This window comes from Eschrichtius robustus, chromosome 1 (assembly GCF_028021215.1).
Source record: "Eschrichtius robustus isolate mEscRob2 chromosome 1, mEscRob2.pri, whole genome shotgun sequence".
Lineage (NCBI taxonomy): Eukaryota > Metazoa > Chordata > Mammalia > Artiodactyla > Eschrichtiidae > Eschrichtius > Eschrichtius robustus.
Genome location: NC_090824.1, coordinates 66863681 through 66885596, shown reverse-complemented (window position 1 = coordinate 66885596; position 21916 = coordinate 66863681). Strand labels below are relative to the sequence as shown.

Here is a 21916-nt window from a genome sequence, read left to right as displayed (position 1 = left end):
AAAAGACCTGTAAAAAACACAAACACATGGAGGCTACACAATACACTACTTAATAACGAAGTGATCACTGAAGAAATCAAAGGGGAAATCAAAAAATACCTAGAAACTAATGACAATGGAGACACGACGACCCAAAACCTATGGGACGCAGCAAAAGCAGTGCTAAGAGGGAAGTTTATAGCAATACAAGCCGACCTCAAGAAACAGGAAACATCTCGAATAAACAACCTAACCTTGCACCTGAAGCAATTAGAGAAAGAAGAACAAAAAAACCCCAAAGCTAGCAGAAGGAAAGAAATCATAAAGATCAGATCAGAAATAAATGAAAAAGAAATGAAGGAAACAATAGCAAAAATCAATGAAACTAAAAGCTGGTTCTTCGAGAAGATAAACAAAATTGATAAACCATTAGCCAGACTCATCAAGAAAAAAAGGGAGAAGACTCAGATCAACAGAATTAGAAATGAAAAAGGAGAAGTAACCACTGACACTGCAGAAATACAAACGATCATGAGAGATTACTACAAGCAACTCTATGCCAATAAAATGGGCAACCTGGAAGAAATGGACAGATTCTTAGAAATGCACAACCTGCCGAGACTGAACCAGGAAGAAATAGAAAATATGAACAGACCAATCACAAGCACTGAAATTGAAACTGTGATTAAAAACCTTCCAACAAACAAAAGCCCAGGACCAGATGGCTTCACAGGTGAATTCTATCAAACATTTAGAGAAGAGCTAACACCTATCCTTCTCAAACTCTTCCAAAATATTGCAGAGGGAGGAACACTCCCAAACTCATTCTACGAGGCCACCATCACCCTGATACCAAAACCAGACAAAGATGTCACAAAGAAAGAAAACTACAGGCCAATATCACTGATGAACATAGATGCAAAAATCCTCAACAAAATACTAGGAAACAGAATCCAACAGCACATTAAAAGGATCATACACCATGATCAAGTGGGGTTTATCCCAGGAATGCAAGGATTCTTCAATATACGCAAATCAATCAACGCGATACACCATATTAACAAATTGAAGGAGAAAAACCATATGATCATCTCAATAGATGCAGAGAAAGCGTTCGACAAAATTCAACACCCATTTATGATAAAAGCCCTGCAGAAAGTAGGCATAGAGGGAACTTTCCTCAACCTAATAAAGGCCATATATGACAAACCCACAGCCAACATTGTCCTCAATGGTGAAAAAGTGAAACCATTTCCACTAAGATCAGGAACAAGACAAGGTTGCCCACTCTCACCACTGTTATTCAACATAGTTTTGGAAGTGTTAGCCACAGCAATCAGAGAAGACAAAGAAATAAAAGGAATCCAAATCGGAAAAGAAGAAGTATAGCTGTCACTGTTTGCAGATGACATGATACTATACATAGAGAATCCTAAAGATGCTACCAGAAAACTACTAGAGCTAATGAATGAATTTGGTAAAGTAGCAGGATACAAAATTAATGCACAGAAATCTCTTGCATTTCTATACACTAAAGACGAAAAATCTGAAAGTGAAATTAAGAAAACACTCCCGTTTACCATTGCAACAAAAAGAATAAAATATCTAGGAATAAACCTACCTAAGGAGACAAAAGACCTGTATGCAGAAAATTATAAGACACTGATGAAAGAAATTAAAGATGATACAAATAGATGGAGAGATATACCATATTCTTGGACTGGAAGAATCAACATTGTGAAAATGACTCTACTACCCAAAGCAATCTACAGATTCAATGCAATCCCTATCAAACTACCACTGGCATTTTTCACAGAACTAGAACAAAAAATTTCACAATTTGTATGGAAACACAAAAGACCCCGAATAGCCAAAGCAATCTTGAGAACGAAAAATGGAGCTGGGGGAATCAGGCTCCCTGACTTCAGACTGTGTTACAAAGCTACAGTAATCAAGACAGTTTGGTACTGGCACAAAAACAGAAATATAGATCAATGGAACAGGATAGAAAGCCCAGAGATAAACCCACGCACATATGGTCACCTTATCTTTGATAAAGGAGGCAAGCATATACAGTGGAGAAAAGACAGCCTCTTCAATAAGTGGTGCTGGGAAAATTGGACAGATACATGTAAAAGTATGAAATTAGAACACTCCCTGACACCATGGACAAAAAAAAACTCAAAATGGATTAAAGACCTAAGTGTAAGGCCAGACACTATCAAACTCTTAGAGGAAAACATAGGCAGAACACTCTATGACATAAATCACAGCAAGATTCTTTTTGACCCAGCTCCTAGAGAAATGGAAATAAAAACACAAACAAATGGGACCTAATGAAACTTAAAAGTTTTTGCACAGCAAAGGAAACCATAAACAAGACCAAAAGACAACCCTCAGAATGGGAGAAAATATTTGCAAATGGAGCAACTGACAAAGGATTAACCTCCAAGATTTACAAGCAGCTCATGCAGCTCAATAACAAAAAAATAAACAACCTAATCCAAAAATGGGCAGAAGACCTAAATAGACATTTCTCCAAAGAAGATATACAGATTGCCAACAGACACATGAAAGAATGCTCAACATCATTAATCATAAGAGAAATGCAAATCAAAACTACAATGAGGTATCATCTCACACCGGTCAGAATGGCCATCATCAAAAAATCTAGAAACAATAAATGCTGGAGAGGGTGTGGAGAAAAGGGAACCCTCTTGCACTGTTGGTGGGAATGTAAATTGATACAGCCACTATGGAGAACAGTATGGAGGTTCCTTAGAAAACTACAAATAGAACTACCATACGACCCAGCAATCCCACTACTGGGCATATACCCTGAGAAAACCATAGTTGAAAAAGAGTCATGTACCAAAATGTTCATTGCAGCTCTATTTACAATAGGCAGGACATGGAAGCAACCTAAGTGTCCATCATCGGATGAATGGATAAAGAAGATGTGGCACATATATACAATGGAATATTACTCAGCCATAAAAAGAAATGAAATGGAGGTATTTGTAATGAGGTGGATGGAGTTAGAGTCTGTCATACAGAGTGAAGTAAGTCAGAAGGAGAAAAACAAATACAGTATGCTAACACATATATATGGAATCTAAGGAAAAAAAAAAAGGGCCATGAAGAACCTAGTGGCAAGAGGGGAATAAAGACACAGACCTACTAGAGAATGCACTTGAGGATATGGGGAGGGGGAGGGGTGAGATGTGACAGGGTGAGAGAGTGTCATGGACATATATACACTACCAAATGTAAAATAGATAGCTAGTGGGAAGCAGCCGCATAGCACAGGGAGATCAGCTCGGTGCTTTGTGATGACCTAGAGGGGTGGGATGGGGAGGGTGGGAGGGAGGGAGATGCAAGAGGGAAGAGATATGGGAACATATGTATATGTATAACTGATTCACTTTGTTACAAAGCAGAAACTAACACACCATTGTAAAGCAATTATACTTCAATAAAGATGTTTAAATAAATATAGACGTATAGATAAAGAAGATATATATCCAGTGGAATACTACTCAGCCACAAAAAATAATGAAAAAAATATATACTGTAAAAACCATATAAAGTATACTGTATATTGCAGTAGGTATTTAATTGAAATTAATTGTATAAATATAACTTCCTTGGGTTTAGGTAATACATCATTTTATACTTGATGATCATAATGGTACCTTGAGGGTTTTCCATAGTTTTTGAACTTTATTTTTATTTGTTGTGTAGTTATATAAATATTTGAATACAATTGTTTATTTCACTCATGATATGGCTGCATCTGTGATTAACTGAATTATCTAAATCCTCAAGGTTCATACATTTTATGGAATATATAAACAGTTTTGCTTGCTAACAGATCACCACTAATGTATATAAATAGTATTAATTGACTTGAGACATGTGTGTCTACTTCTCTGGTATCTTTTATAAGAATAATTCAGTGTACTGAGTAAGAAACTTAATGTTGGGGCTTCCCTGGTGGCGCAGTGGTTGAGAATCTGCCTGCCAATGCAGGGGACACGGGTTCGAGCCCTGGTCTGGGAAGATCCCACATGCCACACAGCAACTGGGCCCGTGAGCCGCAATTACTGAGCCTGCGCATCTGGAGCCTGTGCTCCGCAACAAGAGAGGCTGCGATAGTGAGAGGCCTGCACACCGCGATGAAAGGGGGCCCCCACTTGCCGCAACTAGAGAAAGCCCTCGCACAGAAACGAAGACCCAACAAAGCCATAAATAAATAAATAAATAAATAAATAAATAAATAAATAACATAAAAAAAGAAGAAACTTAATGTCAAATATTAAAGTGAAAGATAAGGCCGTGTGTTTTTTTTTTAAAATCAATTGTGTAACGGAGGGTTGGGAGTATGTAACTAGACTCTAAAGCCAATCTTGTATTCGGAATTTTTCCTTACTTACTTTTCCTCCTTCTCCATAAGCACACAGACACACGCACTGCACTTACCAAGCACAATAAAATAACTGTACGGTTTTATAAGGTAATTTTCAGAAGGTAGAAGCCCCAAACTGCTTTTCCCCTCTATTTTCTGTATGGTTTTAGGTAGAAAGCATTATGCACAATATGCTTTGAAATTTCCCATTAGAAGCAGTAGCAATTTTGTTTTGAATAGCTCTTAAGAAACTGTTGGCTGTGTGTTTCCTTCTCAGCACCCTTTGGCCTACCTTTTAAATTTCTTTTGGTAAAGTGCAGCTTACTGCCAGTAATTCGTTCTCTCACTTTGGGATGGAATGGAAGTTGCTGAATTTGTTGTGAGTTAGAAAGAGAACAGTTACCCAAATTTTACATTTAGTATATTCTTCCTTAGTTTCATTTAGTTTGTAACATATTGGTGGCAAAACTGGTACACATCCTTTGAATTTCATGACCTGATTCTGTACAATAAGAAGTTATCCAGATCTTTCTTACAGAACAGTCTGTCTTTTTTTCTTAATTATTCTCCCCTTCCTCCCTAACTTGGCTCTCACCAATTCATTTTTCCTTTCTCAATTTTTTTTTCTCAGTAATTTATTTCCCCCATCACACCTCCTTGAGGAATAAGGAGGCCCCTAAATCCTCGGTAGGGCAGTGTTAGAAGGGTAGCTGAGAAGAGAGCAGAGGGCACATGAAGACATGGGTTTTAAAACCAGCTGCTTGGCTCCTGTGATTTTGAGTCTGGAGGGTATATCAGGTGCTCTGTTTACATCTGATTCCTGTGGTTGCTGCATTGCTTTTATTTGTAAGAGCTGCTATCAGAATTGTGAATGCTCTTCCCTGCACCGCAGTTTAGTTAAGGAAATTCCGAAGGAATCGATGTTGGTTTTCAGTGCTTTTGCTGCAGTACCTTGTCTGATTTGGGAAAGGTTCTTGTTTGGTTAGGTCTCTAGGTCTTAAGGCTTAGATTCTGTCAAAAAAGTGGCTGGTTGATATTGCAGATAAGATGACTGTTATTTTTAGGGGTTAGTATCTAGAAGTATCTTTTTCTGCATTTGTATTACCATGGTGATAGAAGGCTTCCTAATTTTTCTCTGATTTTGAAGACTACTTACTAAGCGCATCAATACTTTTTTTCCCCTTTAATTAAAAGGCCAAAGATTCAGGGTTTTTCTTTTCTTAATCTTAGTTGTTTTACTCCTCATTTACTTTCTCTGTTACTTACTAGATGAAAATGTGGGACTTAAGGGAATTCTTCTTGTTAAAGAAGATGTTGCTTGTCTGCTCTGGAAAGGAAAATACACACACACACACACACACACACCCCAAAACTCCTATGCAGCCATTTTATGTTTAAAACCCTGGATTGAACCTAATCTTGGTAGTGAGCAGGTTTAAAAATTGCCCTATTTTTATTTTATTTTATTTTATTTATTGATTGATTGCTATGTTGGGTCTTCGTTTCTGTGCGAGGGCTTTCTCCAGTTGCGGCGAGCGGGGGCCACTCTTCATCGCGGTGCGCGGGCCTCTCACTGTCGCGGCCTCTCGTGTTGCGGAGCACAGGCTCCAGACGCGCAGGCTCAGTAGTTGTGGCTCACGGGCTCAGTTGCTCCGCAGCATGTAGGATCTTCCCAGACAAGGGCTCGAACCCTTGTCCCCTGCATTAGCAGGCAGATTCTCAACCACTGCGCCACCAGGGAAGCCCAAAAAATTGCCCTATTTTTAATGAGCCCTTTCATACCGGATTGTGTCTTTAGTTTTCAAAGATTTAGGTAGTGTCCTTTTTTTTTTTTAAGGTAGTGTACTCTTATCATATATATTTTTTACAGCAGCCCACTATAGCCAGTCTTTGCACTAGATTTTATTCCATGAAGTTCCATTTTTCTGGAGTTGAGATCAATAGAAAAATGAAGATGACATTGGATTTTCTTGGGGGAAAAGTGGTGGTTAGGAATAGACTGCAAGGAAATTTATGACCCTTTCTTTAACACCAGAATATTTTAAACTTTACCTACATTAGTTAATTTTGAATCCTATAACTTAAAACGTTAGAGGTATTAGGAGAGGTATAGGAGAGGTATTAGGAGAGGTTAGAGGTATTAGGAGAGGGAATTTCATGAACTTGTAGAATGTTAGAGCTTAAGAGGGGCCGTAGGGATCATATAGTAATCAACCCTGATACTCTACAGAGGAACAAATGGAGGTTTGTTCATTCATTCATTAGTTCATCCATTCATCCATCCATTCATTAAATGGGTATTTATCTTATGATTACTGTTTAAGGTGCTTGGAGATATCCTTACCCTTATGGAGTTTACAATAAATAGATATTAGACATCATAAGAAAGTTAAATAGTATGTTAGAAAGTGATAAAAGTAGTCTGAAATAAGGGGGAGGGAAAGTGCTGGTGTGTGAGGGTGGGTTCGCACTTCAATATAGGGTGAGCTCCACTGAAAATACGACATTTGAGCAGAAACTTGAAGAAGGTGAGAGTGTAGTCTGTGTGACTATCTGTGGGAAGATTGTGTCAGGCAAAAGGAACAGCCAGTTCAAAGGCTCCTATGTGGGAGCATGTCTAGCTTATTATTCAAGGAATAGTGAAAAGCCCACTGTGGCCCCTGGCGTAAGAAGTGGACTGGAGTAATAGGTGAGGAAAGTTAACAGGGCTGGGAGGCAGGGGTCTGGGGAGCTGGATAGATTTTGTGGGGTCTGGTGAATTGTCATAAGGACTTTGGCTTTTCATGAGTGAAATGCAGGAGGGGGTGTCAGTGAAGGGTTTTGAGCAGACATGATCTGACTTATGTTTCAACTCTGAATCATTCTCACTGCACTGTTGAGAAGAGATGCCAGGGTAGGGTTGCTAGATTTAGCAAATAAAAATATAGGACACCCACTCAATTAAATTTGAATTTTAGATAAACAGCGAATAATTTTTTATATGCATACGTCCCATGCAATATGTGACTGACTATTTACCCATATGGCAGAATGTGAACTACTTTTTTATAGTTAAAAAAAAAAAACCCTCTTCATTGTTACTGTTGATGACTGTAGATCACTGTTCCTCTGGTCCTGCTGGTCCCAAGACGTGGGGCCTTACAGCAAATTTTCATCTTTGCCTTTCCATACTATCTATATTACTGTTTTTCACATTGTGGTCATCTTATACCCTAGAGTGTTACAATACAGTTTGTTGGACCCCAGCCCAGACCTACTGAATCAGAATTTCTTGAGATAGACAAGAGTCTCTCCACGACTGCCTGTTGTTCTAGATTCTAGGTACAGCAATGAATAAAACATACAAAATTCCTTACCCTAGTGAAATTAACATTCTAGTGGAGAGACACAATAAACAAGATAAATAAGTAAATATATAGTATGTTAAATATTGATATAGGTGCTAAGAAGAAAGAAAAAGCAGGAAGGGGAGTAGGAAATATGCAGTGTTATGATGAGGGAGTTGCAGTTTTAGTTAGAGTGACCAGTGAAGGCCTCACTACATGGTGATGTTTGAATCAAGACTTGAAGGAAGTGATGGAGAGAACCAGGTGGATACCTGGGGGGATGGTTTCTTGGCTGAAGGAACAGCATCTACAAAAGTCCTAAAGCAGGTGCATACCTGGTGTGTGAAATACACTGCAGGGAGCAGGGTGTCTGGAGTGGAGTGAAAAGGGGAAAAATTGTAGGGGATGAGATGAGAGAGACAAAGGGGAATGGTTAGTGGCTGTTAACAGTTAGGCTTTATGATATGTGGGAAAGAGATTTGGAAGCTAGATCCAGCTATGATATTTATCTCTGGGCCTGTTTCTTCTTCATTAAAAAGTGGTCAGAAGACTAAGATGATCTCTTAGGTGTTTTTTTGTTTGTTTGTTTTTGTTGTTCTAAAATAGTCTTTAATTTGATACTCTTCCATTTCTACTTTTCCAGCTTGTTTACAAACAGTTTATCATTTGAGATTCTTCTGTACTTTTCATGAGCTCATCTCTGTTTGCCCTCTGTCCAGCCACGTGAACTTTTTCCTTTATGTTGCCCTTGTTCCTCTTTCTTTCTTGACTGAAATTGAAGATTTAGACAGTCCTTTGATAAGTAGTAGGAAATTGTTCTCTTATCACTTTGTCCAACCATTACTTCTTCTGACATTCAGATTCTTATTTAACATTAGGTAATAGAATTAAGAAACATATTTTTCTCTACTGAGAGATCAAAATTCTTGTGAACGGCAGCTTGATTTAAAGCTAGCTAGAGAGAGAAGAAAGTAGAGGCTTGATTCAACTTTAAATTGAGTAAATCCCAGTTGCCAGTCCAAGATTAAGTGTAATGTAATGTGTAGAGACTCATGTGATTCTTAACTGGATACCTCTATGGAAAGGACACATTTGAGTAGGTCTTAATCTTAAATGAATGTTTACTTACAAACAATGGGGTGGGCCACTCTAAGACGTTGTTTTGATGGGTTCTGTTAGCACATGACATGGATAAAAAGAGCATTATGAAGCTTTACAATCTTCTTTAGTGTAAATTCTGTTGGAAGAACAAAGCAGTATCAAAACTCTTGTCAGTGCCTTTGAAATCCAACACACAAAAAATAGGACTTGTAGGCTCTCAAATTGCAGCTTTCATGCAGTGGTAATGAAATTGTATAATCACTCTGAATAATTCTGCCACCTTTTACAGGTCTCACAGGGTATTATGAATTATAAGGAAACAAATCCCAAAATCTAGTATGTTGGGGTTTGATCTGTCTTGTTTTTGTCATCTGTTAGACTTTGAGTACTGCAGGAGAGTCAGAAAAAAGGGTACCAACATATTGGGTTAAGTTTATGGTGACATTAAATATGGCAATCCTACTTTACAATAGTACATTTATAGTTATATTTGCTAATAATCATTTTCTGTATCTGTTGTGTATTTGGTGAGGCTTTTGTGGTGATTATTCTTTTGGGCCTGGCTGAAATTAATGATAAAGAAAACCCTAATTGGAGTTTTCTTGACTAAATATAATTATTTTAGGCGGAATAAGTTGGAAAGGATTCACAAAACTTAGTTAGTTGGACACCCAGCTGCATATGTTTATTTATAGCCTCTACCTTGCTCATTTATTTTCCTACAATATAAAACTGTTTGAAAGTTTAAATTGAAAAACTGTTTATACACTTAAAATAGGAGCCTATTTAAAAATAATGGAGTAAATTATGAAAAACAAATGGGGTTTATTTGGCATCTTTTGAATGTTACTGAATTCTAGACTTGAAAATATGTGTAGGCTGCTTTTTGTACTTGTGGTAATTTTATCAGTCAGTAGCTGTGCCAAAATCAAAGTACAGTATGCTTTAATTAATACAGGGTTTGGTGTTTCTACTTATGAACACTGATTTTATTCACAATATATAAAATTAAAGCAAGACATGCTAACAGTTCCAGTGAAACAGCCTGAAAAATGTGCTCTTTATTATTTTTGAAAACTAGCCAATTAAGGATGAGGAAGTAGATCTTTACTGAGGTAGCTCCTCTGACACTAAAAGAGATAATTGTGTCCTGTCTGCTCTTGGCTTTACAAAAATTACATTGTTGGGTGATTGAATAACTTTGTCATGAAAAAGCTTATTTTCTAAATCAGCGTTGGCAAACTATGACCTGTGGACTAAATCCTGCCTGTATTTGTAAATAAAGTTTTATTGGAACATAGCCATGCTCATTCATTTACATGTTGTCTATGGCTGCCTTGGTGCTACAATGGCAGTGTTGAATAGCTGCAGATCAAATGATCCACAAGGCTTAAAATATTTCCCTTTTCTTTTTTTTGACATCTTTATTGGAGTATAAGTGCTTTACATTGTTGTGTTAGTTTCTGCTGTATAACAAAGTGAATCAGCTATACGTATACATATATCCACATATCCCCTCCCTCTTGCATCTTCCTCCCTCCCTCCCTATCCCACCCCTCTAGGTGCTCACAGAGCACCGAGCTGATCTCCCTGTGCTCTGCGACTGCTTCCCACTAGCTATCGGTTTTACATTTGGTAGTGTATATATGGCAGTGCCACTCTCTCACTCTGTCCTAGCTTACCCTTCCCGCTCTGCGTGTCCTCAAGTCCTTCTTTACGTCTGCGTCTTTATTCCTGTCCTGCCCACAGGTTCATCAGAACCTTTTTTTTTTTTTTAAGATTCCATATATATGTGTTAGCATACGGTATTTGTTTTTCTCTTTCTGACTTACTTCACTCTGTATGACAGACTCTAGGTCCATCCACCTCACTACAAATAACTCAATTTCGTTTCTTTTTATGGCTGAGTAATATTCCATTGTATATATGTGCCACATCGTCTTTATCCATTCATCTGTCGACGGACACTTAGGTTGCTTCCATGTCCTGGCTATTGTAAATAGAGCTGCAGTGAACATTGTGGTACATGACTCTTTTTAAATTATGGTTTTCTCAGGGTATATGCCCAGTAGTGGGATTGCTGGGTCATATGGTAGTTCTATTTTTAGTTTTTTAAGGAACCTCCATACTGTTCTCCATAGTGGCTGTATCAATTTACATTCCCACCAACAGTGCAAGAGGGTTCCCTTTTCCCCATACCCTCTCCAGCATTTACTGTTTGTAGATTTTTTTGATGATGGCCATTCTGACTGGTGTGAGGTGATACCTCATTGTAGTTTTGATTTGCATTTCTCTAATGATTAGTGATGTTGAGCATCCTTTCATGTGTTTGTTGGCAATCTGTATATCTTCTTTGGAGAAATGTCTCTCTAGGTCTTCTGCCCATTTTTGGATTGGGTTGTTTGTGTTTCTGATATTCAGCACATGAGCTGCTTGTATATTTTGGAGATTAATCCTTTGTCAGTTGCTTCGTTTGCAAATATTTTCTCCCATTCTGAGGGTTGCCTTTTTGTCTTGTTTTCCAAGATTTTGGATTATCTTCACTATCATTACTCTGAATTCATTTTCAGGTGGACTGTCTATTTCCTCTTCATTTGTTTGGTCTGGTGGGTTTTTACCTTGCTTCTTCAGCTGCTGCGTATTTCTCTGTCTTCTCATTTTGCTTAACTTACTGTGTTTGGGGTCTCCTTTTCGCAGGCTGCAGGTTCGTAGTTCCCGTTGTTTTTGGTGTCTGCCCCCAGTGGGTAAGGTTGGTTCAGTGGGTTGTGTAGGCTTCCTGGTAGAGGGGACTGGCTCCTGTTTTCTGGTGGATGAGGCTGGATCGTCTCTTTCTGGTGGGCAGGACCGCATCTGGTGGTGTGTTTTGGGGTGTCTGTGAACTTATTATGATTTTAGGCAGCCTCTCTGCTAATGGGTGGGGTTGTGTTTCTGTCTTGCTAGTTGTTTGGCATGGGGTGTCCAGCACTGGAGCTTGCTGGTCATTGAGTGGAGCTGGGTCTTAGTGTTGAGACAGAGATCTCTGGGAGAGCTCTCACCGATTGATAATTACATGGGGCCAGGAGGTCTCTGGTGGTCCAGTGTCCTGAACTCGGCTCTCTCACCTCCAAGGCTCAGGCCTGACACCTGGCCGGAGCACCAAGACCCTGTCAGCCACATGGCTCAGAAGAAAAGGGACAAATAAAAGAAAGAAAGAAAAAGAAAAAAAAGGTAAAATAAAATAAAGTTATTAAAATAAAAAGATAAAAAAATAAATATTATTAAAATAAAAAAATTTAAAAAAGTAATTAAAACAAAAAAAAAGAAGAGAGCAACCAAACCAATAAACAAATCCACCAGTGATAACAAGCACTAAAAACTAAACTAGGATAACCAAATCAATCAGAAACTACTTGGTTGCATACAGCAAACCCCAAGTCTGCAGTTGCTCCCGAAGTCCACTGCCTCAATTTTGGGATGATTCGTTGTCTAATCAGGTATTCCACAGATGCAGGCACATCAAGTTGATTGTGGAGATTTAATCCGCTGCTTCTGAGGCTGCTGGGAGAGATTTCCCTTTCTGTTCTTTGTTCGAACAGCTCCTGGAGTTCAGCTTTGGATTTGGCCCTGCATCTGCATGTAGGTCACCTGAGGGACATCTGTTCCTGCCCAGACAGGACGGGGTTACAGGAACAGCTGATTAGGGGGCTCTGGCTCACTCAGGTTGGGGGGAGGGAGGAGTACAGAATGCGGGGTGAGCCTGCGGCAGCGGCAGAGGCCAGCATGACGTTGCACCAGCCTGAGGCGCGCCATGCGTTCTCCCGGGGATGTTGTCCCTGGATCCCAGGACCCTGGCAGTGGCGGGCTGCACAGGCTCCCGGGAGGGGAGGTGTGGATAGTGACCTGTGCTTGCACACAGACTTCTTGGTGGCTGCAGCAGCAGCCTTAGCATCTCATGCCCGTCTCTGGGGTCAGCGCTGATAGCTGTGGCTCGTGCCCATCTCTGGAGCTCGTTTAGGCAGTGCTCTGAATCCCCTCTCCTCGCGCACCAGGAAACAATGGTCTCTTGCCTCTTCGGCAGGTCCAGACTTTTTCCTGGACTTCCTCCCGGCTAGCTGTGGCACACTAGCCCCCTTCAGGCTGTGTTCACGCAGCCAACCCCAGTCCTCTCCCTGCGATCCGACCTCTGAAGCCGGAGCTTCAGCTCCCAGCCCCCACCTGCCCCAGCGGGTGAGCAGACAAGCCTCTCGGGCTGGTGAGTGCTGGTCGGCACCGATCCTCTGTGCGGCAATCTCTCTGCTCTGCCCTCCGCACCCCTGTTGCTGCGCTCTCCTCCGTGGCTCCGAAGCTTCCCGCCCGCCCACACCCTGTCTCCACCAGTGAAGGGGCTTCCTAGTGTGTGGAAACCTTTCCTCCTTCACAGCTCCCTCCCACTGGTGCAGGTCCTGTCCCTATTCTTTTGTCTGTTTTTTCTTTTTACTTTTGCTCTACCCAGGTACGTGGGGGAGTTTCTTGCCTTTTGGGAAGTCTGAGGTCTTCTTCCAGCGTTCCGTAGGTGTTTTGTAGGAGTTGTTCCACATGTGGATGTATTTCTAATGTATTTTTGAGGAGGAAGGTGATCTCCACATCTTACTCCTCTGCCATCTTGAAGGTCCTCTCAAAATATTTCCTATAATTTGGCCCTTTAGGGAGAATCATGCTGATCCTGCTTTTTATCTAAGTCTTTTGTAGACAGATCATGTTTAAGTTATGGTGGAGGTTTATGTGGTTCATATTTTTGTGTTTAACTTTCCATTCTGCTTCATTCTAAAAAAGAATACTTAAAATCATTTTGAGTGTTAGTTTCCAGCTTTCTCATCAAAAGTAGGTATAATACCACCTTACAGGGTAGCTATGAGGAGTCAATGAGAAATGTAAATAAAATCCTTACCAGAGTGCCTGGCACCCCGGAGGAATTCAAGTGGTGGGGAGATATAATCAGGGAAAGTCTAGGTGTCTATTTGGGTGATTTAGGATGGCATGTTTTTAGAGATTCTGATTTGTCCACAGAGCTGGCTGTGGAAGCCTAGTTTATGCAGGTTCTTAATATAACATTGCTGATTAACTTCCCTCCATCCTTTTCTTCCTCCCTCCTTCCCTGTGTCCCTCTTTCCCTTTCTCTTTCCTCTCCTCCTGCTGACCTTTGTGTGTTGCAGGAAAAATGGGGTGTGAGAGCCTGGTCATGTCCCAGCTCTTGGGTGAGTCTCTGGGATGGGCCACCAAGTGAGAGTCCTTGCCTTTGTGCAGGAAAAAGTTCAAGAGCAAACGAGCCATAGTAAAATGAAAGCAGGTTTATTTAGACAGAGACACACTTCATCTTAGAAGGTAAGAGATGGCCTCAGGACATGGAGTCCTCTTGAAACGTGAGTGGTGCTGGGCTGTGAGGGGGTGGTTAGTTTTTATGGGCTGGGTAATTTCGTATGCTAATGAGTGGGAGGAATATTCTAATTTCCAGGAGTTGGGACACCACCTACTTTTTGGCCTTTTACAGTTGGCCTCGGAACTCTCATGGCACCTGTGGGTATGTCATTTAGCATATGCTAATGTATTGCAATGAGTGTATAATGAGGCTCAAGGTATACTGGAAGTCAAATCTTCTGCTATCTTGGGCCTAGTAGGTTCTAATCAGTTTTGGTCATATCCTTTTCTTCTTAATGGTTGTGTAATTTTTTTAATGGTTGTGCCCTGCCCCCTTTCCTTCCTGTCTCAATACCTTTCTCTCCTCTGTTTCCTTTTTGGTATATGTAAGCACTGGTACTAAATTTAGTTGGTCAGTAGAGACTTGTAGAGTATGCAGAGAACCTAACACATAGAGGATTTTCCATTATTCTTAGTTCCATTCTCCAGGAAATAGAGGAACTCCATCATCTTGTGATCTCCCTCCCTGCCCTCTTTATTCTTATGTGATAATGTGTAGTAGCAGCTATCTAGGTATATGTAAAATCCATTCCTACCACAGCAAATTTTAGGGCAGATCTTCAGTTTTGTCTTACTCCATGATGCCAAGGACTCACTTTTAGACAAGCATGGTTTTCTTCTAGAAGACAGGACAGATAGATGATAGATAAACTCTCCCTAACATTTTGAAGGAAACTTGAAGATCTAGTGATGATAAAATTGACCCTAGCAGTCTTCCATTGCAAGCACCCACTTAGTTGTTTTCTTGTTTCATGAAAACATAAATTTAAATTTACTTGACAGGTATTTTTAGAAGATTAATTTGAAAACTGAGACCTAACCCTTTCACGTTATTTTAAAACAACATTAATATAAATGAGAGCAAGGAAAAAGAATCTTAGAATATTTTTTGTTTTTATTGGCATTATTATTATTTTATGGTTGCATTAATTTTGTAGGTGTCTCAAGAAAAGATATGGAAAAGAGGTGATAGTTATAGCATTAGCAGACCCATAGGTAATAGTTAACAATTATCCACATTTCTTAAGGTTTTAGGCCCCCTCATTTGAAAATGTTTTTATCTGTAGTGAATTTAATTCTATTTTTAATTCAACTAAATTCTTTTCTTTGTGGTTTAAAAAGGAGTTAAAATCAGTGAGAATTTCTCAATGAATGTTCCTACCTTTTTAAAGCTACTGACTGACCTAAATTTAGTACCAATGCTTACATACATCAAAAGGGAAACAGAGGAGAGAAAGGTATGAAGAACAGTAGGAAATGAGGAACGAGAAAAGGGAAAGAGGGACACAGGGAAGGAGGGAGGAAGAAAAGGACGGAGGGAAGTTAATCAGCAATGTTATATTAAGAACCTGCATAAACTAGGCTTCCACAGCCAGCTCTGTGGACAAATCAGAATCTCTAAAAACATGCCATCCTAAATCACCCAAATAGACACCTAGACTTTCCCTGATTATATCTCCCCACCACTTGAATTCCTCCGGGGTGCCAGGCACTCTGGTAAGGATTTTATTTACATTTCTCATTGACTCCTCATAGCTACCCTGTAAGGTGGTATTATACCTACTTTTGATGAGAAAGCTGGAAACTAACACTACAAATGATTTTTTTTTAAGTATTAAACCCAAATTTTATATATCACCATTCTATTAAAGGTAATGTGTCCTTCCTCCTTTCTCATTTATTTTACAGTAAGCTGAGATTTTTGGTAGAGGGAGATATTAATCCCAATCCTCTGTGAGTCACACAGGGACATTAAATGATTTTCTTAGAATTGCAGTTTGAGTCACTGTAAAGTTAGGGACATAAATTTGAATGTACCTTGTTTTGTCTATTTATAGGAACCAGACAGTGAGGTTTAAAAAGTAATTTTGTATCTGGAAATAGGTAGATAACATGGAAGATGAGAGATTGTTTAGTTTAAAAAAATTTTTTTTGAGAGGTTAAGAGTTTTATCTTGCCAGGATACAGGGAGAGAGCGGGGAGAGTTGTATGTCTTGGGGAAACATAACTCAAAGGCATATAGTTAGTATTAGCATTCTGTTTGAGAAAAAACAATAACATTGATTTAATCTGTGAAAGAAGAAAGAGCAGGGGGGTGGTGGGGGGAGAAGAATAAAAAGACATATTTGTGAATAGTGAATTTTGTTTGTCTTTCTTTGTTAACCTGCTGATTAACTGTCAGCTAGTGAAGAGACCAGTCGGGATATTCTGCCCTTGGGCAGCTGCGTGGATCATCAAGGAAAACAGTTTTAGTTGTTTATGAATTCTCTGGAAGACTTCGGGTTTTTAACTGTGACTGGCACGTAAGAGGTTGTCTCTGTACTATGTCTGCTGCTATCCTCGTTAGCATTTCCATGCCAGGTTTGCATCAGCATTTCTCACTTGCTTTAATTATGGTCTTGTTTCTATGCTTTTTTTCTTTCATTTTGTATTCTTTGGTGTGTTAGATGGTCTTTCCAGAAGTTAATGCTCCTTCTTGCTGGGGTTATGTTTGCTGTTGTAAACCATTATTTTAACATTGTGTGCAAGTAATTTGTTAGTTTTCAGATCAAAAGGTCTTAGTCTGTTTGTGAGTGTATGGGAGATCTGAACCACAATGTTTAAAGTGGATGCAGTGGATTTCTTTAGTCAGTTATCTAGAAGAGATTAGTAAACCAACAAACAATATTTACCCTGAGCAGTTTATGTTCTTTTACCTTACTGTTGCTTTGAAAGTTTAGGTTGTGATTTTGGAATATTTTGCAAATTGTCTTTTCTGTAGTCAGACCTGCTGTTTTTGTGCACTTCATCTTTGATGAAGAGTGGGGAAAAATCTGACGGTAAATTCTGTTTTCTTACAGTCAAAGGCTGTTGGTTTGCTAGATGTGGATGTGTATGGCCCTTCTATTCCGAAGATGATGAATCTGAAAGGAGATCCAGAGTTATCACAGAGTAAGTAAAAAAGAGAGAAGCAGTATGACAACAGTTACACTTCTGTTTAGTGCCTGCGGAGTGTCAGGCATTGTGTCACGCACCATGTGTACCTTATACACCCTATAATATAGTAATTCCGAAATCAGATGCGGGGCCAGACTGTCTGGGTTTAAATTCTGACTCTGTCACTGATAAACCGTGTCGCTTTGAATGAATTGTTCAACCTCTTCGTGCCTCAACACCCCCATGTGTAAATAGCGTTAACAATTGTACTTACCAGACAGAATTGCTGTACATAATCGCTCAATTACGAAGTTGCCGTAAGTGTAGTCCGTTCAAAGCACAGTGCTTGGCACATCATAAGTGGTCAAATTCAGCTCATCATCCTCTCTGTATATAAAAATGTGTGAATGTATGGGGGTATTTGAATAGAAAGTATCTAATATATTTGTGTTAGAAGAGCTGAAAATTATTTTCTCTAATCAGATATTTGTTATATTTGTCTTAAAGTGTTTTTGAAAAAACCATAGAATTTTAGTTCTCTCCCCAGCCTTCACTGCCATCAATAGGACAGAGTAATTTTTTGAGTAAATCTTTAATATTTACTGATCTTGTTATTATATTTTCTTACAAAGCTATTAAATATAAAGCTTTAAGAACAAGGAAATTCTGTGATCAAAAAATGAAAAATTGGAACAACTGGTAACTCTTCTTGAAAAATAGTTTTCAGTGAAATTAGTTTATTAAAATTTATTTCTAATTATAGTAAGAGTATAAAATTGAATAATTTCTTTTGTTTCTTATTAGACCTTTTATTGTCCATGAATCTAGGACAAAATGCCTGTATTTAATGCAGGGTATTTATTGGATTTTCTGTGTATATAATAGAAGTTTTTTTTTTGTATCGTTGTCATTAAAAGTTAGGTAATTAGACATTGTCTGCTCTTTAAGGTGCTTTTGTTTGTGCTGTAGTTGTTGAAATCAGTTACAACGTTATGTTCTGAATAACCATTTATCAGATAATAAAGATTCTCCCTATCACTTTGAAGGAAACTTGAGGCTCTAGTGATGATAAAATTGACCCTAGCAGTCCTACATTACAAGCACCCACTTAGTTGTTTTCTTGTTTCGTGAAAATATAAACTTAAGGAAGCTAAGTTATTCTAGTTTCTTTGTTCTTTGCCCTTTTAGTGGAGTGCATACTTAGTTTGCAAATATGTGCCGTGAGGCAAAATGTCAAACTTACACAAAGAAGGAGTAATGAATTTGTGTACTTTAAATGATAGACTTGTTATATCTATCTCTTGATTAAAGTAATGTGAAAACTAGTGCCTGTAGCACATGAGTGATAGCAAAATGGAGCCCTTGGTGTCAGTTTTTTCTTAAGTAGTCTGTTCAGTCTATGCCAATGTAAATAGTTGAAGTGAACTTGAATGTCTTTCTTCTTGTTTTACTGAAGCTGTAATATTAAATTTGATGTTTGCAAATTGGCTGCTATTAAATAGGCTTTCTGGTAAAAATGAGCTATTGGAAATCTTGGAAAACCTGAAAATAATACTTTTTTGTGTGTTGACAAGCTGATCTTAAGTCCCCAGAAATAAACTAAATGATTAAGGCATTCACTTAAAAGAATGTGGATTCTTGAAAGCCCATCTTATAAATTGTTTTTTGAATCTTAGATAAACCTGCCAGCATTATACTAATTGGCATCATTTTGACATTTTTACATTTTTGTCAAGTTAATTTATCCTGTATTACTCTCTATTATAGAAAACACAATGCACCGTGGAATTATCTAATTAACAATAAGAAAAAAGATTTGTTTTCAGCAGTTCAGATTTTGTGGAGATAGAATGGTGAGCAGAATCTTAGCTTTATAAATGTTCCTCTGTTCCTGGACTTAGCTAGACAACCATAGGGGCAGTGGGACTTCAGGACTGTCTTTTTCTCTTCATTATTTAAGCAGACATATGGTCATGTAGTTTTGGTCAACTTGTTCATTTTAAAACTCCATGTTAAGGTTGACAGATTCATTCTCATATATTTTTTCTTTTTGAGGAGACTATAGAGAAACCACACTTCTTGTACTTATGGTATTTTAGCCTGATTACCAAGGGAAATTTTACATTTGATTCTAGAGAAGTGAATTCAGTAATTGAAGAAAAATTTAAGTTTATAATAGTTTTGGATTTCTTAGGTTGGGAATATTTCTATCAGCTTAAAATGACAATAGTGATTTGTCTATGTTCATATGCAAAATTATGGTAATGGAAAGTCTAGCCAGTTTGTAGAAAGAGTATTGTACAAAACCCTCAACAGGTTGACATTATAGTGGCTGCAAGTGACCAGTTGCTTTGGGAACCTAATGGAATTTAGAATAAAATCCATATGTAGTTTGAGAAATTATCATCTAAGTGTGGATTAACTTTTTTTTTTTTTTTAAAGAACAAATACCAGTCATTTTTCTCTTTTTTAACTTTCTAGATAACATAATATGCAGATTTCAAAGTACAGTCCTAGAAATTATTGACTAGAAAGGTTTTAAACTGAAATTGCGAGTGAATATTAAATGGTGGTTGCACACAGAAATGTATTGTTAATTTGTTAATGTAATATTCTTTTTTTTTTAAAAGTAGATTTTTTTTTAAATTAATTAATTAATTAATTAATTTATGGCTGTGTTGGGTCTTCGTTTCTGTGCGAGGGCTTTCTCTAGTTGCGGCGAGCGGGGGCCACTCCTCATCGCGGTGCGCGGGCCTCTCACTAGAGTGGCCTCTCTTGTTGTGGAGCACAGGCTCCAGACGCACAGGCTCAGTAGTTGTGGCTCACGGGATCCTCCCAGACCAGGGCTCGAATCCGTGTCCCCTGCATTGGCAGGCAGACTCTCAACCACTGCGCCACCAGGGAAGCCCTGTAATATTCTTTTTTGTTGAGGATTTTTCACTAAGTTTTCTCAACTGACTTTTACTGGTAGGAATCTGCTTTCTTTCACAGTTTTGTGATGATAAATCACCTTCAGAATTCTTGTGAATTTTTTACTACTTAGTTTTACCAAACAATGTCTTTTAGTGTACTTAGCTAATAAAGTAGGAAAATGTTAAGGCCTGTGGAGAGAGGCTACTAAAATTGAAATGTCAAGTAACTTTATTGAGGATGACACAGTGATTATTAATGATTGACTGTGAGACTTTTTTTTGAGTAGGATTCACTTTTCTTTTGTTGTGGGCTAGAAATTTTGCACTCATGTCACAGTATTCTGCTCTCTGTCCTAAGGTATTAAGTATTTTCCAAGTTTAGGAATGAATGTGTGTATGGGCTTATGAGACAGAGAAAATGTGGAAAATCAGCTTGGGCAAATGACCTTTAATAACAGCACTCATCTCCAGTAAGAACTACCAGGAAGTGACTAAGATTTCTTTAAGATAATTTAAGTGCATAAAGAATGAGAGTGAATTCTACTCATTCCTGAAATTACCTTGTTTCCTTCCAAGGCAGAGAGTTAGGGGTGTTACTGAAGTTATTGACATGGATGATTAAATTCTGATCCAGTGGTTGGAGCTCCCAAAGCTTCTCATTTATAATTTGCTTCTTCTGGTCATTGTCTTGCGGACCCTTGGGTTTCATCTGACGCTGGAGTTCCTCTGATTATCTTTCGGAAAGATTCTGGGATGTATTCCATAATCACAGTGTTATAGAAATAACTTTTTTCTTGCTGCCTTCCTGGGTTTTGTTTACAATCTCTTTTATACCTAGAATATTAAGGCAAAGTGTAAATCAGGGTTGAAGGATTCTTAAAAAGTTTGGTTTGCTCTGGCTTTAGGCACTTTTATCTTTAAAATATCTCAGAGATGAGATCTGTTCTTTGAAGAATCCTATCACCCTACTTTATCAAGACCAAAGTCCATCCTTTGCTTATTGTTTCTTGCATGGGTCATTGAGTAGGCTGAACTAAATACCTTTTTAGTGTGGTAAAACCCTTTTCCTTTTTTCTTTGACAGTCCTGAGCTGAAGAATAGGCAGCCTCTTTTTGGAGTTCTACTTGCTCTGCTGCAAACCATCTTAGCCAGGGGCTGCAGCAGATGAAGTCATTGAAGAATGCTTTATTTATCTACAGAACAACTAAGTGTATTTTAGTAGCTATTGCCTGTTAATTTTTGTTTTCTTTCACAGGATGGCAGCAAACGGTGTTGACCGGATGTATCTGTGTGTATGTCAAATAGTCCTTACATCTTTGAGTTTCTGATTAGCACCTGCCCCACGACAAGATTGGTGTCCTTTTATGCCTCCTTCACTTTTTGAGTAATATCAGAGGGCTGCCCTTAAGATGTGTAGATTAATAGGAGGGTACATTTGTAATGTGGCTATATCTTTCAAGGCTATTTATACTTCATATTCTCTTTTCCAGTCTAGTTCCAGACTGGAAAAAATGTTTGTTTGTTTGTTTTCTTATTTCCTAATCTTTTGATCATATTTAATGTTTCTCAACATTATCAGCACATTTTCAGTATCTTCTCTCAGATGAGAAAAATTAAAAGAAGCTTACTACTGTTAGGTATTGTGAGCGGAGATAGCTTGCAATTTTATTTATAATACTCTATTTTTACTTACGTAGTCTCTGAAATTTTTGCGTTTTAAAATAGAACCCATTATTGCTGATTCATAGTTACAGGAATATTTTAATAAAACATATGCTGCTTCCCCCCCACCCCCTTTTTTTTTTCTTTTTGGGCTAACAGGAAAGTAAAGCATTTAGAAA

The 21916-nt window shown here is 38.5% G+C and overlaps 1 protein-coding gene across 1 annotated transcript in view; it reads left to right on the top strand.

Moving 5' to 3' along the window:
- The window catches only part of NUBPL (NUBP iron-sulfur cluster assembly factor, mitochondrial), a 243628-nt gene that overhangs the window by 40375 nt on the left and 181337 nt on the right, over window positions 1-21916 (top strand). Inside the window, exon 4 of the mRNA XM_068546417.1 lies at window positions 17088-17178. Coding sequence (XP_068402518.1) covers window positions 17088-17178 — 91 coding nt within the window. The remainder of the gene's footprint in view (window positions 1-17087; window positions 17179-21916) is intronic.